Source organism: Macaca thibetana, chromosome 9, assembly GCF_024542745.1.
Source record: "Macaca thibetana thibetana isolate TM-01 chromosome 9, ASM2454274v1, whole genome shotgun sequence".
Classification (NCBI taxonomy): Eukaryota; Metazoa; Chordata; class Mammalia; order Primates; family Cercopithecidae; genus Macaca; species Macaca thibetana.
The window spans coordinates 96,082,691-96,097,744 of record NC_065586.1 but is presented as its reverse complement, the minus strand read 5'-3'; the positions used below and the strand labels follow the sequence as shown (position 1 = coordinate 96,097,744).

At 45.8% G+C, this 15,054-nt stretch overlaps 1 protein-coding gene and 1 non-coding gene across 3 annotated transcripts in view; both read left to right on the top strand.

Annotated features, from left to right (window-relative positions):
- The window catches only part of CPN1 (carboxypeptidase N subunit 1), a 40,574-nt gene extending 34,417 nt beyond the window's left edge, over positions 1–6,157 (top strand). Inside the window, exons 9-10 of one of the 2 annotated variants that reach the window (XM_050805719.1) lie at positions 690–790; positions 5,892–5,971. In XM_050805719.1, the coding sequence (XP_050661676.1) occupies positions 690–752 (63 nt within the window). In that variant the 3' untranslated portion in view covers positions 753–790; positions 5,892–5,971. Of the gene's footprint in view, positions 1–689; positions 791–5,891 lie in introns of both variants that reach the window. The other variant, XM_050805718.1, reaches the window with a different exon arrangement.
- Positions 6,158–13,867: 7,710 nt separating this feature from the next.
- On the top strand, positions 13,868–14,007 carry LOC126963482 (small nucleolar RNA SNORA9). The gene has a single exon (XR_007729112.1). It is a non-coding gene; the product is annotated as a small nucleolar RNA SNORA9 (small nucleolar RNA).
- The last annotated feature ends 1,047 nt before the right edge of the window (positions 14,008–15,054 follow it).

The following is a 15,054-nucleotide window of genomic DNA, read 5'->3' as shown; positions in this document are numbered from 1 at the left end:
TTGCTCGCACATCCTAATTTTTGTTGTGTCACTCTCCTATTATATCCTTCCTCACTTCCTTTTGGCTTTTCCTCTTCTGTCTCACATAGCATAGAGATTCAAAGCACTGCCTAGTTCTAAATTCAGCTCATTTGCCCACAGACCTTGGACAAATTACCTAATCTCTCTTGTTTTCAGTTTCTTTCTCAGTAAATTGGTGATGATAGTGCCTCCTTCACAAGAGGCTGAAATGAGAACATGCACATAAAGCCTTTAGAATGCAGGGACCAAATCAACTCTCAAAAGACAGATTAGGCCGGGCGCGGTGGCTCAAGCCTGTAATCCCAGCACTTTGGGAGGCCGAGGCGGGCGGATCACAAGGTCAGGAGATCGAGACCACAGTGAAACCCCGTCTCTACTAAAAATACAAAAAATTAGCCGGGCGCGGTGGCGGGCGCCTGTAGTCCCAGCTACTCAGGAGGCTGAGGCAGGAGAATGGCGGGAACCCGGGAGGCGGAGCTTGCAGTGAGCCGAGATCGCGCCACTGCACTCCAGCCTGGGCAACAGCGTGAGACTCCGTCTCAAAAAAAAAAAAAAAAAAAAAAAAAAAAAAAAAAAAGACAGATTAATTGGAGAAAAGCCATACCAATTTATTTTTATTTTATTTATTTATTTATTTTTTGAGACAAGGTTTCGCTCTTGTTGCCCAGGCTGGAGTGCAGTGGGGGCATGATCTCGGCTCACCGCAACCTCTGCCTCCCAGATTCAAGTGATTCTCCTGCCTCAGCCTCCTGAGTAGCAGGGATTACAGGTATGTGCTACCACGCCCAGCTAATTTTTGTATTTTTTTTTTTTAGTAGAAATGGGGTTTCTCCATGTTGGTCAGGCTGGTCTCAAACTTGCGACCTCAGGTGATCTGCCCACCTCGGCCTCCCAAAGGGCTGGGATTATAGGCCTGAGCCACCGCGCCTGGCCTGTGTGTGTTTTTGTTGTTGTTGTTGTTTTTGTTTTTTTTTGGTGGGGGGGAGCATACCAATTTGTTTAATGTGCATACACAAGAGCCTTCAGAACGAAGGCCCAAAGATACAGGGGAAATTGTCCACTTTTATGCATAGGTTCAACAAAGTAGGTACAGCTACCTAGCTGTAAATGCAATTGGACAAAAAGCATCAGCTAATGCTATGCACTGAGTGAAGAAATCCAGCAAGGCCTGTCTGTCCAGACTCTTCTGGGCTCTCTGACCATGTATTTCTTCCTTCTGGGTGTGGGTCAGTACCCTCTCTGAAAAGAGGGTCTTATGACCTACAGTCAAGCAAGGTAGGTCAGATATGTCCTCCTCCTCTTCCTCCTCCTCCTCCTCCTCCTCCTTCTTCTCCTTCTCCTTGACCTACAGTCAAATAAGGTAGGGTCTTATGACCTACAGTCAAACAAGATAGGTCAAATATGTCCTCCTCCTCCTCCTCCTCCTCTTCCTCCTCTTCTTCTTCTTTCATAGAGACAGGGAGTGGCTCTGTCTCTCAGGTTGTGCACTGGCACGATTATGGCTCACTACAGCCTCAGACTCAAGAGATCTTCTGCTTCATCTTCCTGATAGCTGGGACTACAGGCACATGCCACCATGCCCAGCTAATTTTTTTTTTTTTTTTTTTTTTGAGACTGAGTCTCACTCTGTCACCCAGGCTGGAGTGCAGTGGCTCAACCTCGGCTCACTGCAACCTCTGCCTCCTGGGTTCAAGCGATTCTCCTGCCTCAGCCTCCCGAGTAGCTGGGATTACAGGCATGTGCCACCACGTCCAGCTAATTTTTGTATTTTTAGTAGAGATGGGTTTTCACCTTGTTGGGCAGGCTGATCTTGAACTCCTGACCTCAGGTGGTCCACCCTCCTCAGCCTCCCAAAGTGCTGAGATTATAGGCATGAGCCACCGCACCCGGCCTAATTTTTGTTATTTTTTGTAGGGACGGGGTTCTTTGTGTAGCCCAGGCTGGAGTCCAGTGGTAGTCATGGCTCACTGCAGCCTTGACCTCCTGGGCTCAAGAGATCCTCGCACCTCGGACTTCCAAAGCACTGGGATTACAGGCATGAGCCACTGTGCTCCCACGGCCTAGACTGTGCGCGGCCTAAATCGGTTAATTTCTTTAAGACCAGTTTTTACAGAGAAAGGCAGCGGGCTTGCATTCTTCTGTGCCACTAGTAAGGACTGCCACCAGAGGGCGCTCTATCATACCTTCTGGTGCTCCATGGGCCCTGATCTTGCTTTCCACTCAAGGCCGCAAAGAGCCGGTAGCTACTCTTCAAGATTCAACTCTCCAGGGCTTTCTTTTACGGATAGGAAGAGAAGCAAAGAACTTCTTTGATTTTACAGCCTGGATCTTTTCAGTTTTAGTTGTACTAAGATCTCAGAGCTAACGGAGCTCAGAGATCGTGGACACTAATCCTCAGATTTCTCAAATAAGGACAAAGTAATGAGGCAGTCCTATTTAACGGCCATCTACAGATCTCATTTCTCAAAAGTCAGCCTTTCCTAGGGCCGCCTCGCTCCTTCTGTACACAACCCGCTCCTTCTGTACACAACCCTAGAGCTTGCTAGACCCTCCCACCGCCTTTCCCTATTAACATGATGCAGTCAAGTCAAGCTTGTCTTTTACTATTTACTGAATAAGTACTATGTATGACATGATATGAGAGCTTTCCAGCATTATCTCATTTAACCTTTACAACAACCCTGTGAGGTAGATGCAAGTATCCCCATTTATGGCTTACAGAAGATAAAAGAAACTTGGGTAGTATCACGTAACAAGTGGTAGGAGTCAGGATTCGAACCTGTATCAGGCTCTCTGGCTCCCTTCTTAGCCAATGTGTTACTGGAACTCATACTAAGTGTACAACCTGTGTTTGTAGTTCCTTATTGTACCCCAAGGATCAGGGGAAATAACTATGCTTTAAGTGCTTTGAGAATTCCTCTGGAATTTCCAGATAGTTTCTTCCTCCATCCACTCCCCTAGTCCCATCTCCTAAATAATGTAAATTACTTCCCATTACTGTTGCAGGAAACAGAGAGTAAATCTTTTATTGTAGCCTATTAGCTGATCTGGGGTCCTCTTTCCCTTTTTTCTTGTTATATCCTAAAATTGAATGACTGGTAAGCAGCTACATATATAAGTTTTGCATTACCAGCAAGTCTGTTCAACGCCAGATTCAAACAACTGCACGTCCTTTTGAGTAACACACTCAATTTCAAAGAGTTTTGCCCCCTTTTTCACGTATTCTTTAAATAAATTAACATAATCCATCATTATGTCAAATATACTTAGAGAAGAAAAGATGTCTGTCATTTGGATACAATTTCCAGACACAATAACAACTAAAAATCCATTTATTGATCACAAAGGAGTCTATCTCCCTTCCCAGTCTAAAGCAGATATCCATCTGTCTGGGAAAGAAAAAAGGAAAAAAAGAGTGCCCAGGTGTGGTGGCTCATACCTGTAATCCCAGCACTTCAGGAGGCTGAGGCAGGCGGATCACTTGAGGACAGGAATTCGAGACCAGCCTGGCCAGCATGGCAAAGCCCTGTCTCTACTCAAAATACAAAAATTAGCCACGTGTGGTAGAGCACGCCTGTAATCCCAGCTACTTGGGAGGCTGAGGCAGGAGAATTGCTTGAATCCAGGGGGTGGAGTTTGCAGTGAGCCGAGACTGCCACTGCACTCCAGCCTGGGTGACAGAGCAAGACTCTGTCTCAAAAAAAAAAAAAAAAAAAAAAAAAAAGATTGTTTACTACAGGGTTTCCAGCTTTAAAATGTGTCAGTCGGGTGCGGTGACTCACACCTGTAATCTCAGCACTTTGGAAGGCCAAGGCTGGCAGATCACTTGAGCCTCGGAGTTTGAGACCAGCCTGGGCAATATGGTGAAATCCTGTCTCTACAAAACAATACAAAAGTTAGCCGGGCATGGTGTCATGCACATGTAGTGCCAGCTACTTGGGAGGCGGAGGTGGGAGGATCACTTGAACCCAGTAGATGGAGGCTGCAGTGAGCCATGATTGCACCATTGCACTCCAGCCTGGATGACAGAGTAAGACCTTATCTCAAAATAAAAATAAAATTAAATAAAATATCTTCCAGGGCCCAGTGTTCCCTTTGCTTTTCCCCAAGGCCTTCCACATGTCACCACTGCTTTCCTTTTCTTCTGTCCTTGCCTCATTTTCTTGTCTCTCTTCTCTCTCGTTTTTTCTGTCCTAGATTCCTATGTTACTAAATAGGAACTGATAAATAATACAGTACAGTTGGCTCTGATTCCCTCCTCCCCTCCTGGAGGAACTAGCAGAAAAATTGGCTATGGATTTTTGCGGAAGGGGCAGGAAATAACCCCACAGAGAGGCCTCTCAGTCAGGGGCATGTTTTTTAACTCCCAGCTGGCTTCAGGGGCTCAAGCTGTCCCAAGGGCGGGAAAGCCCAGGCCTGCCCCAGGGGAGTGTGGTTAGGACACTGTGCCACTCCCTGTCCTTCCTCTTCAGCCTGGGATAGTTCTACGGCTCTTCCACACCCAGAATGTCCCACATTTGTCAGTGAAAAGTATCTTTCCATCTGCGTGCCGTGGCCAGAAAAGAAGTTGCAATGTAGTGCTTAAAAGGATGCATTAACACACATGGAAATTTCCAGTTTAAGAATCCAAAGCAGGGTGTGGCGGCATGTGTCTGTGGTCCCAGCTACTCAGGAGGCTGAGAGGCTGAGGCAGGAGGATCTTGAGCCCAGGAGTTTGAGTCCAGCCTGGACATCATAACAAGACCCCATCTCTAAAATTTAAAAAAAAAAGTAAAATAAATAAAAGAGTCTATACCAACACTGTTTATCATCTCTACTATCTATAAAGTCAAACACGTATGGCAGAAGGTTTAGTTCTGAAGCACGGTGACACTTACCGGCATGCCTGAGCATGGCACCTGTGAGTCACCCAGGCAGCATAAAGAAGATTATTACAGCACTGTCAGTCATGGCTCTTGTCCTAAGTGGCAGTATTGGTGAAATCATGATTTAATGTGTAGATATATTTTTCTTTCTTTTCTTTACTTTTTTTTTTTTGAGATGGAGTCTCACTCTGTCACCCAAGCTGGAGTGCAGTGGCATGATCTCGGCTCTCTGCAACCTCTGCCTCCCGAGTTCAAGCAATTCTCCTGCCTCAGCCTCTCGAGTAGCCGGAACTATAGGTGTGCGCCACCAGCCCAGCTAATTTTTGTGTTTTCAGTAGAGGTGGGGTTTCACCATGTTGGCCAGGCTGGTCTCTAACTCCTGATCTCAAGTGATCTGCCCACCTCAGTCTCCCAAAGTGCAGGGATTACAGCCACCATGCCCAACCTAATTTTTTTTCCTTTTTCTTTTCTTTTTTTTTTTTTTGAGATGGAGTCTCACTGTCACCCAGGCTGGAGTGCAGTGGCAAGATCTCAGCTCACTGCAGCCTCCACCTCCCGGGTTCAAGCAATTCTACCACCTCAGCCTCCTGAGTAGCTGGGATTATAGGTGTGCACCACCATGCTTGGCTAATTTCTTTGTATTTTTAGTAGAGACAGGGTTTCACCATATTGGCCAGGGTGGTCTTGAACTTCTGACCTCAGGCGATCCACACCGCCTCAGCCTCCCAAATTGCTGTAATTACAGGCATGAGCCACCACACCCAGCCCATTTTTTTCTAATACATATAAAATCAATGTATATTAAGTTCATCCAATCATACTCTATCTATCACCAGTGATTGCATACCAATTTTGGGGGAACATTAGGCAAGTCTATATGACACCACCAGTGCTTCTCTGGGTCACTGCTATAATAATTCTCCCTAGTACCCAGCCCTCAGAAACCAGAACTATGGCAAAAGATGGTCCAAATGGATCTCCTAGCTTCTGCTCTTTTCCTTCCAGGTTCACTTCCACCTCAAAAGAAGCATCCCTCAAGTAAGCCCTGTGAGGAGAGCTCCCAGCAGAAGGCACGGAGTCAAAGCCAAAGTGCAGCCCCAGGCAGCCAGAAAGAAAGGAATGGAAATGAGGCAGCTCCAGAGAGGCCCTGCCTGAAACCCACAGTGCCAGGCAACCCTTCAGAAACGCTTTGCTCCTGCTCTCAGATCGGATAAAGCGTTCTTTCTATTTTATTAACTGGGACATATTTAAATACAAACATATTCAGAACAGTTCAGAATGGTCTCTGTCTGTTCCAGGGGTAAACCATCTCTAGGTCATCATGAAAGGAATTAGGATCTATTGAAAGGTGATGTGGTGGCCGGGTGTGGTGGCTCACATCTGTAATCCTAGGACTTTGGGAGGCCGAGGCGGGTGGATCACCTGAGGTCAAGAGTTCAGGACCAGCTTGGCCAGCATGGTGAAACCTCATCTCTACTAAAAATACAAAAAATTAGCTGGATGTGGTGGCACGTGCCGGTAATCCCAGCTACTCAGGAAGCTGAGGCAGGAGAATCACTTGAACCTGGGGGGCGGAGGTTGCAGTGAGCTCAGATCACGCCACTTCACTCCAGCCTGGGCAAAAGAGTGCAACTCTGTCTCAAAAAAAAGAAAGAAAGAAAAGAAAGCTGAGGTGGTAGTACATAAATCTAGCGGTGTTTGGTAAGGTTTTTCCATACTGAGAGTCTGGTTTAGGCTCCATGCCAGTCTACACTGCATCCAGAGACTGGTTCTGGCTGGTTGGCAGCTGCATCTCCAGAATTTAGCACAGAGTTTGCAACAGACTTAGTGCTCAGTGAAGATTTCTGAACCATGACTGAAATGCTGAAGTAAGTGATCCATCATCGATGTTGTTCCCATAGCAAAATTAGGTGACCAGTTCTTCTGAAATCCCAGAGGATCATTTCAGCAATAGCCAATAGTATCTTAATAAGAAAAGAATTTGACATGCAAATACCCAGTGACATGGCTACCCTTCTTCGTACATGGGCATTTAATAAATATGCATCTTTCAAAACATTTGCTGGATATGGAAATATAGTGCAGCTGCCCCGAGGCATGGCTCTGTCCTGGCTCTGTCCCTGGCACGACATAGCACTCTCCTCCTCTTTGAGTTCCCCAGGAAGAACCCGTTTGTACTAAAAGCATTATTGAGCAAAGTAGATGTTACTGAAGATTTTGAAGGGTCTTTCATCACCTACCTTGCAGCACACAAGTTTACAAAGCCTCACTGGGCATGTGGGGGTTCCAGAGTCCCCTGTGGGAAGTGGTTTTTTGCCATACACCTCATTTCAGAGCTCAGCCTCAGTTAGGGCAGGCTCCAGTTTCCTCATCTACTCCCCTCCCCGTGGGACCTCTAATTAACACAGCCCTTTTCTTACCACTGAGAAATTGAACTCTACTAAATAATTATAGCCATGTGCCACATAATAATGTTTGGTTAACAATGGACGGCAGTATAATGGTGGTCCCATAAGATTATAATACCATGTTTTTACTATACCTTTTCTATGTTTAGATATGTTTAGATTTAGATTAGATATGTTTAGATTTAGAATAGGTAACACAGGCCAAATACGGTGGCTCACACCTGTAATCCCAGCACTTTGGGAGGCCGAGCTGGGTAGATTACCTGAGGTCAGAAGTTCGAGACCAGCCTGGCCAACATGGTGAACCCCATCTCTACTAAAAATACAAAAAATTAGCCAGGTGTGGTGGCAGACGCCTGTAATCCCAGCTACCTGGGAGGCTGAGGCAGGAGAATCGCTTGAACCCAGGAGGTGGAGTTGCAGTGAGCCGAGATTGCACCACTGTACTCCAGCCTGGGTGACAGAGTGAGACTCCATCTCAAAAACAAACAAACAAACAAACAACACCAAAATAAAGAGTATGACCCACACAATTACCACTGTGTTACAATCGCCTGTAGCATTCAGTATAGTAACATGCTGTCCAGATTTGTAGCCTAGGAGGAATAGGCTCTACCTTTTAGCCTATGTGTGTAGGAGGCTATACCACCTAGGTTTGTATAAGTACATGCTATGATGTTTGCACAATGATTAAATCACTTAGGGATACATTTCTCAGAATGCATCTACATTGTTAAGCGACATGACTGTACGGTGGTCTCTTGGTTCCAGGACCCCCTCAGATACCAAAATCCAAGAGTGCTTAAGTTCCTTTTATAAAATGGCATAGTATTTGCATTTAGCCTAGGTATATCCTCCCATATACTTTTTTTTTTTTTTTTTTTTTTGAGACGGAGTCTTGCTCTGTCGCCCGGGCTGGAGTGCAGTGGCCGGATCTCAGCTCACTGCAAGCTCCGCCTCCCGGGTTTACGCCATTCTCCTGCCTCAGCCTCCTGTGTAGCTGGGACTACAGGCCCCCGCCACCTCGCCCGGCTAGTTTTTTGTATTTTTTAGTAGAGACGGGGTTTCACCGTGTTAGCCAGGATGGTCTTGATCTCCTGACCTTGTGATCCGCCTGTCTCGGCCTCCCAAAGCCATATACTTTTAAGTCACCTTTAGATTACTTATAATACCTGATACAATGTAAATGCTATGTAAAGAGTTGTTATATTGTATTTACTTTGTACTATTTTTATTGTTGCGTTATTTTATTTTTTGTTTTCCTGACAACCTCACTCTGTCACCCAGGCTGGAATGCAATCATGGCTCACTGCAGCCTCAACCTCCCAGACTCAAGCAGTCCTCTCACTTCAGCCTCCCAAGTAGCTGGGACCACAGGCGTGTGACACCATACCTGGCTAATTTTTAAATTTCTTTGTAGTGAGAGGGTCTCAAACTCCTGGGCTCAAGTGATCCTCCCACCTCTGCCTTCTAAAGTGCTGAGATTACAGGCATTAGCCATGGTGCTCAGTCTGTATTATTATTATTATTTTTTTTTTATTGAAATAGTTTTGATCCAAGGTTGGTTGAATGGGAACCCACAGATACGGAGAGCTGACTGTATTCCCATACCCATCAGAAAACAATAGGTCCTCTAGCTGTACCCATCAGAAAACAGAGATGCTCTAGCTGTGACAACTCACCCTCCTCTGGAGGCCATTCGGGGTTAGGATTAACACATAATTCATTTTTCTGTTACCTGAGCAATCTCTCTGTCTGTGGTCAAAAAGAAAACAGAAGAAAATGTATCTTTTCCCACTTAGGGAATTCACTCCTCAGGTTAAAAGGCTAATCCTTTCTTTCCATTTTTTATTTCTTCCTAATTTTAATCCCATGTTCCTTGTGCCTTTCTTGTTGTTATAAAGAGGCAGCTATTTGAGGGTTTCCATTTTTCAATTTAGTGAAACTTTATACCTGAGGTTGCCTCATGTGCTAAGTTTTCCGGATTGTCTGAATATCACTTACTTTGTGTTGAGGTTCCTTGGTACAAAGTCACCTGACAGAGCTAATGTTTGTGAAATGTGGTCACAATACTTTCACTGGCATAGCCACAGAATTTTATTCATTCTTCCATTTATTCATGCAGGGAACATATTTTGAGTCCTTGCTCTCAATAAATTCAGAAAATACAAAGGGGAAGAAGATACAGTTCATTATCTCAGTGCAGCCACAGGCTACTTGGGAAGGAAACAGATCATTCTTTTTTTTTTTTTTTTTTGAGACGGAGTCTTGCTCTGTAGCCCCGGCTGGAGTGCAGTGGCCGGATCTCAGCTCACTGCAAGCTCCGCCTCCCGGGTTCACGCCATTCTCCTGCCTCAGCCTCCGGAGTAGCTGGGACTACAGGCGCCCGCCACCTCGCCCGGCTAGTTTTTTGTATTTGTAGTAGAGACGGGGTTTCACGGTGTTAGCCAGGATGGTCTCGATCTCCTGACCTCGTGATCCGCCCGTCTCGGCCTCCCAAAGTGCTGGGATTACAGGCTTGAGCCACCGCACCCGGCCGGAAACAGATCATTCTTGTGCCTTGTAATAATTGCTGTGATTCCGTTGACTCTGAGGGTAAGGACAGAAGCCAGTGGGAAGGGCCTTACTCCAGTCTTGGGAAGGTCAGGAAAGGAATCCCAGAGCTAGTAGAGTCTAAGGTGAGATATAATGAGGTCAGATAAAGAGGCGTTGGCCGGGTGGAAGCAAATGGGAGAGCAATAGTTAGGCTGAGGAGACAGCACAGCTTGAGGCTCTTGGAAGATTTGCAGCTTGTTCAAGGGAGCTGCATGAAATTCAGCATGGTGGCAGCTGAGTGAGATGCCAGAAGTCAAGGCCAGTAGGGTAGGGAGGGACCAAATCATGAAGGACCTTTGAGCCACAGCACAGAGTTTGGACTTTATCCTGAGAAAAACAACTAGCCATTGAAGGGTTCTACTGAGGGGAGTGCAGAATCAAATTTAGAATGAGACCCGGCTGCTGCCTGAAGAGCTGGCTGGGGCAGAGGGGAGACTGAGGCTAGAAGGTCAGTGGGGAGACCACTGAAAGCCAGGAGAAAAGGTGGCCTCAGTCCGGGCAGGCAGCAGGGCTGGGGAAACACCAGGAAACTCCAGAGCACTTGCTGCCAGCTCCCCAGGGCTTCTCTGCTGCTTTTAGACTCCCAGTCTGATTCAGACCCACCCTGCCTGCCACCTGAGGATTTGAAGTACTAAAGGAGATGCAAATTTTTAAACCAAGCCCTAGAAACCATTCTTAGTAAAATGCACTCAAGCCAGAGGCCATTATACAAACCAAGTATTATATGGAAAATACAGTGTCTGGCTGTGACCACATGAAAAGTTCTCACTGCATACAAAGGACATGAGATCAGGACTCACAGGACGAGAGTGGGCAGGGTTGACAGAACATGAAGGAAGGGCCTCCAACTTTGGGCTCAGCCCTCTCCTGGCTGGTGCCCTTTCTATTTTATAGCTAGAAAGTTATTTTAAAGAGGAAATCCTCTGCACGGAATGCCAGCCTGGATAGGTGGTGTTTCCTAAAGGGGAAGAACCCCCAATGAAGGGCATAGCTTTTGGACTCTGACAGACGTGGGTTTTAACTCTAGCTCTGTTCCTTATTGGCTGTGTGACCTTGAGCAAATAACTTACCTTCTCTGAGTCATAGTTATTCATCTGGAAAAAAAAAAAAAAAAAGACTATCTGGCCAGGCATGGTGACTCACACCTGCAGTCGAAGCACTTTGGGAGGCTGAGGCAGGAGGATTGCAGGAGTTTGAGACCAGCCTGGAGAACATGGCAAAATCTTATCTCTACAAAAAATGCAAAAATGAGCTGGGCGTGGTGGTGTGGACCTGTAGTCCCAGTTACTCAGGAGGCTGAGGCAGGAGGATCGCTTGAGCTGGGGAGGTGGAAGCTGCAGTGAGCTATGATTGCATCACTGTACTCCAGCCTGGGCAACAATGTGAGACACTATCAAAAAAAGAAAAGAAAGGAAAAGAAAAGAAGAAAAGAAAAGAAAGAAGAGAAAAGAAAAGAAAAATGAAAAGAAAAGAAGAAGAAATCTATCTCACTGTAATGGCCCAATGAGTTTATCTTGCCTGCTGCCTAGACAGAGGCGATTTATCAAGATAGGGGAATTGCAATGGAGAAAGAGTAATTCAGGCAGAGCAGGCTGTGCAGGAGATCTGAGTTTTATTATTATTCAAATCAGTCTCCCTGAGCATTTGGGGATCAGAGTTTTTTGTTCGTTTGTTTTGTTTTGTTTTGAAACCGAGTCTCGCTCTGTCCCCCAGGCTGCAGTGACAGTGGTGCAGTCTCGGCTCACTGCAATCTCCGCCTCCCAGGTTCAAGCAAGTCTCCTGCCTCAGCCTCCCTAGTAGTTGGGATTATAGGTGCACGCCACCATGCCCAGCTAATTTTTGTATTTTTAGTAGAGACAGGGTTTCACCGTGTTGGCCAGGCTGCTCTCGAACTCCTGACCTCAAGTGATCTGCCCACCTCGGCCTCCCAGAGTGCTGGGATTACAGGTGTAAGCCACCACGCCCAGCTTGGGGATCAGAATTTTCAAAGATAATTTGGTGGGTAAGGTCTTGGGAAGTGGGGAGTGCTGATTGGTCGGGTTGGAAATGGAATCGTAGGGGGTTGAAATTAGATTTTCTTAATGTCTTCTGTTCCTGGATGCGATGGCAGAACTGGTTGGGCCAAATTACCAGTCTGGGTGATGTCTGCTGATCCATTGAGTGCAGGGTCTGCAAAATATCTCAGACACTGATATTAGGTTTTACAATAGTGATTTTATCCCCAGGAGCAATTTGGGGAGGTTCAGGCTCTTGGAGCCAGAGGCTGCATGACCCCTAAACTGTAATTTCTAATCTCATAGCCAGTTTGTTAGTCCTACAAAGGCAGACTGGTCCCCATGCAAGAAGGGGGTCTTTTTAGGAAAGGTCTATTACCAATTTTGTTACAGAGTCAAACCATGAACTGAATTCCTTCCTCAAGTTAGTTCAGCCTACACCCAGGAACGACCAAGGACAGCTGAAAGATTAGAAGCAAGATGGAGTCAGTTAGGTCTGATTTCTTTCACTGTCAGAATTTCTTCAGTTATAATTTCGCAAATGTGGTTTCATCACTCTGAGTTTGTGGGGATTAAAGGTGCTGCCCTTATAAATGAGTCAGGAGTGGGGAGGCCAACACTTGCCCCACACTTCCTCAGAGGATTATCACTTATCTGCCAGCGACATCAAGGACTTCGGGGTGCAAAGAGGAGCTTGGAAGTGAGGCATTCTCCTAAGAGGCTGAACCAAGCCCACCCTGTCCTTTCTCTCTCTCTCTCTTTAAAAAAAACAAAAACAAAAAAACTTCAAGCCAGGTGTGGTTGCACGTGTGTATAATCTCAGCTACTCAGGAGGCTGAGGCAGGAGAATCGCCTGAACCCGGGAGACAGAGGTTGCAGTGAACCAAGATCGCACCACTGCACTCCAGCCTGGGCGACAGAGCAAGACTCCATCTCAAAAAACAACAAAAAAACAAACACTTCATACACAGAAATTCAACCTTTATTAGTTCCTTATTCTTCCTGGCACTTTTCCTTCTAAGCTGGGGATTTCATGACACAGTAATTCCTACCCCCCTCACTTGAAGAGATAGGAGAACTGGCAGTTTTCAGACAGCATGATACCTGATGACTTCTGGACCTGGTGCTGGTTCCCACGGAGGTTTCTGCTGGTGGGTTTCCGCTCCAGTAAGCTGTGACTGCCTTGTCTTTGTATCTTTATATCCCAACACTCAGATTATAAGGAAACGTATTACACATATGAACTGAGTGCACAATCTCCAATATTACTTTCACATTTTTTCTCCTTCTGACCTCTTTCACTATTTTTCTTCTTTTATCTAGTGGTAATAGTTTTGCGTATCTATTTTTTAAATTAGAAACTGGTATGCAGAATTCTCATGTCTTTCAATGCCCCTTGCACTTGTATAATTCCCCTTCCATGCAAGCGGGTGGAATCCGTAAATATGAGATAGCATGTGTAAACCAGGAGTATGTCAGACAAGTCTTAATCAATTTAGAAAGTTTATCTTGTCACAGTTAAGGACGTGACCATGACAGCCTCAGGAGATCCTGACAACATTTGCCAAGGTGGTCAGGACACAGCTTGGTTTTATATTTTTCAGGGAGACATGAGACATGAATCAACATATGTAAGATATACATTGGTTTGGTCCAGAAAGGTAGGACAACTCAAAGTGGGGAGGGGTCTTCCAGGTAATAGGTAGATAAAGACAAATGGTTGCATTCTTTTGAGTTTCTGATTAGCCTTTCGGGAATACACAAGGCGCAAGTGAATACAAAACAAAATTTCAAAAATGGTAATGTCTCAATACAATGGAATCAAGTTTATTTCTGTTAAAGATCCAGGAAATGAATTCACAGTGTGATATTGTGATCTATTAAAAGAAAAACCTTAGACAGGTCAAGTGTAGTGGCTCACACCTGTAATTCCAGTGCTTTGGGAGGCTGAGTCAGGATAAGTTCACGAGTTCAAGACCAACCTTGGCAACATAGACCTCGTCTCAATTAAAAAAAGGTTTCTTAATTAAGAAAAACCTTAAGTGCTTGCTAGAACAGTTTTGAAACGGTTTGAGGCCTTGCCCTGCTCCATCCAGAGCAAGGTTATAGAAATTTCAGACAATGACTGGCTCCCTCCTGGATCTGGTGTCTTGTATAGAGCTGGGCCTTGTATAGATCTGCCCCATCTAATGTGGCAGCCACTTGGCATGCATGATTAAATTAAATTTAATTTTCACACTAACCACATTTCAGGCGGTCAGTAGCCACAGGTGGCCAGTGGCTACCATATTGGGCCGCACTGATTAGAGGGCATTTCTGTCGCTGTGGAAGTTGTTTTGGACGATGCTAGTGTGAAAGGTAAAGGGAATTCTGAGTGTTTGCTAGGCTCCAGGCTCAGTACAAATTTTATTTTATTATACACTTAAAGCAAAAGTCTTTTAAAAGTTGAGAATGAAGCCAAGAGAGGTGGTAAGGGTAGGAGTTGAAACAGTGGAGAGGAATAACAGGGAAGAGTCCTGCCCTGAGAGACTCATGAACAGGATATTTACAAGGCAAAGCAAAGAGAACCAAAGTCTCAGTTCTGCAGAGGGGCTGAGTGCCCCAGGAGCTAGTGGAGGGTGAGGTCAATGTGTACTCATCTTAAAGGAAAAACTCATGGAAGAGGAAGGTGCTAATGTTGAACACCTATTTTGCCCAGACCTCTTAATTCTTGTTTTAAATATTTGAGGTATCACCATGAGGTTGTGTTTAAATTCAGTACACATGAGGGGCCCAAGGTCAGAATTATGTGTCCAGGGTTGCCCAGCCACAAACCAGCAGATCAGGGTTTGATGCCAGGCCTCTCTCATCCTGCAGCCTGAGTGGAATATAGAAGCCGGGGGGAAGGAGATGGATGCCTTCAAGTTCTTGTCTTGGTGTTAGGCCAGGAACAGTTCTGAACACCCCAGGCCTGCTGAGGTCCCTCCTTGAGTCTCGTGTTCAAGCAATCTTTGTCCATGAAACTGGGAGGCGACCTTGTTAGCTGCCAGTTCCTGACAGCCACCTCTCACCGGTGGCTCCACTCTGTGTCCCTGACCCAGCACATGGCACAAGAGTACCTGCCATCCCTCAGTGTTTCTACAGCAGCAATCCTGAGATGCCGGAGCTAGAGGGGACCTGACCTGAGAGAAG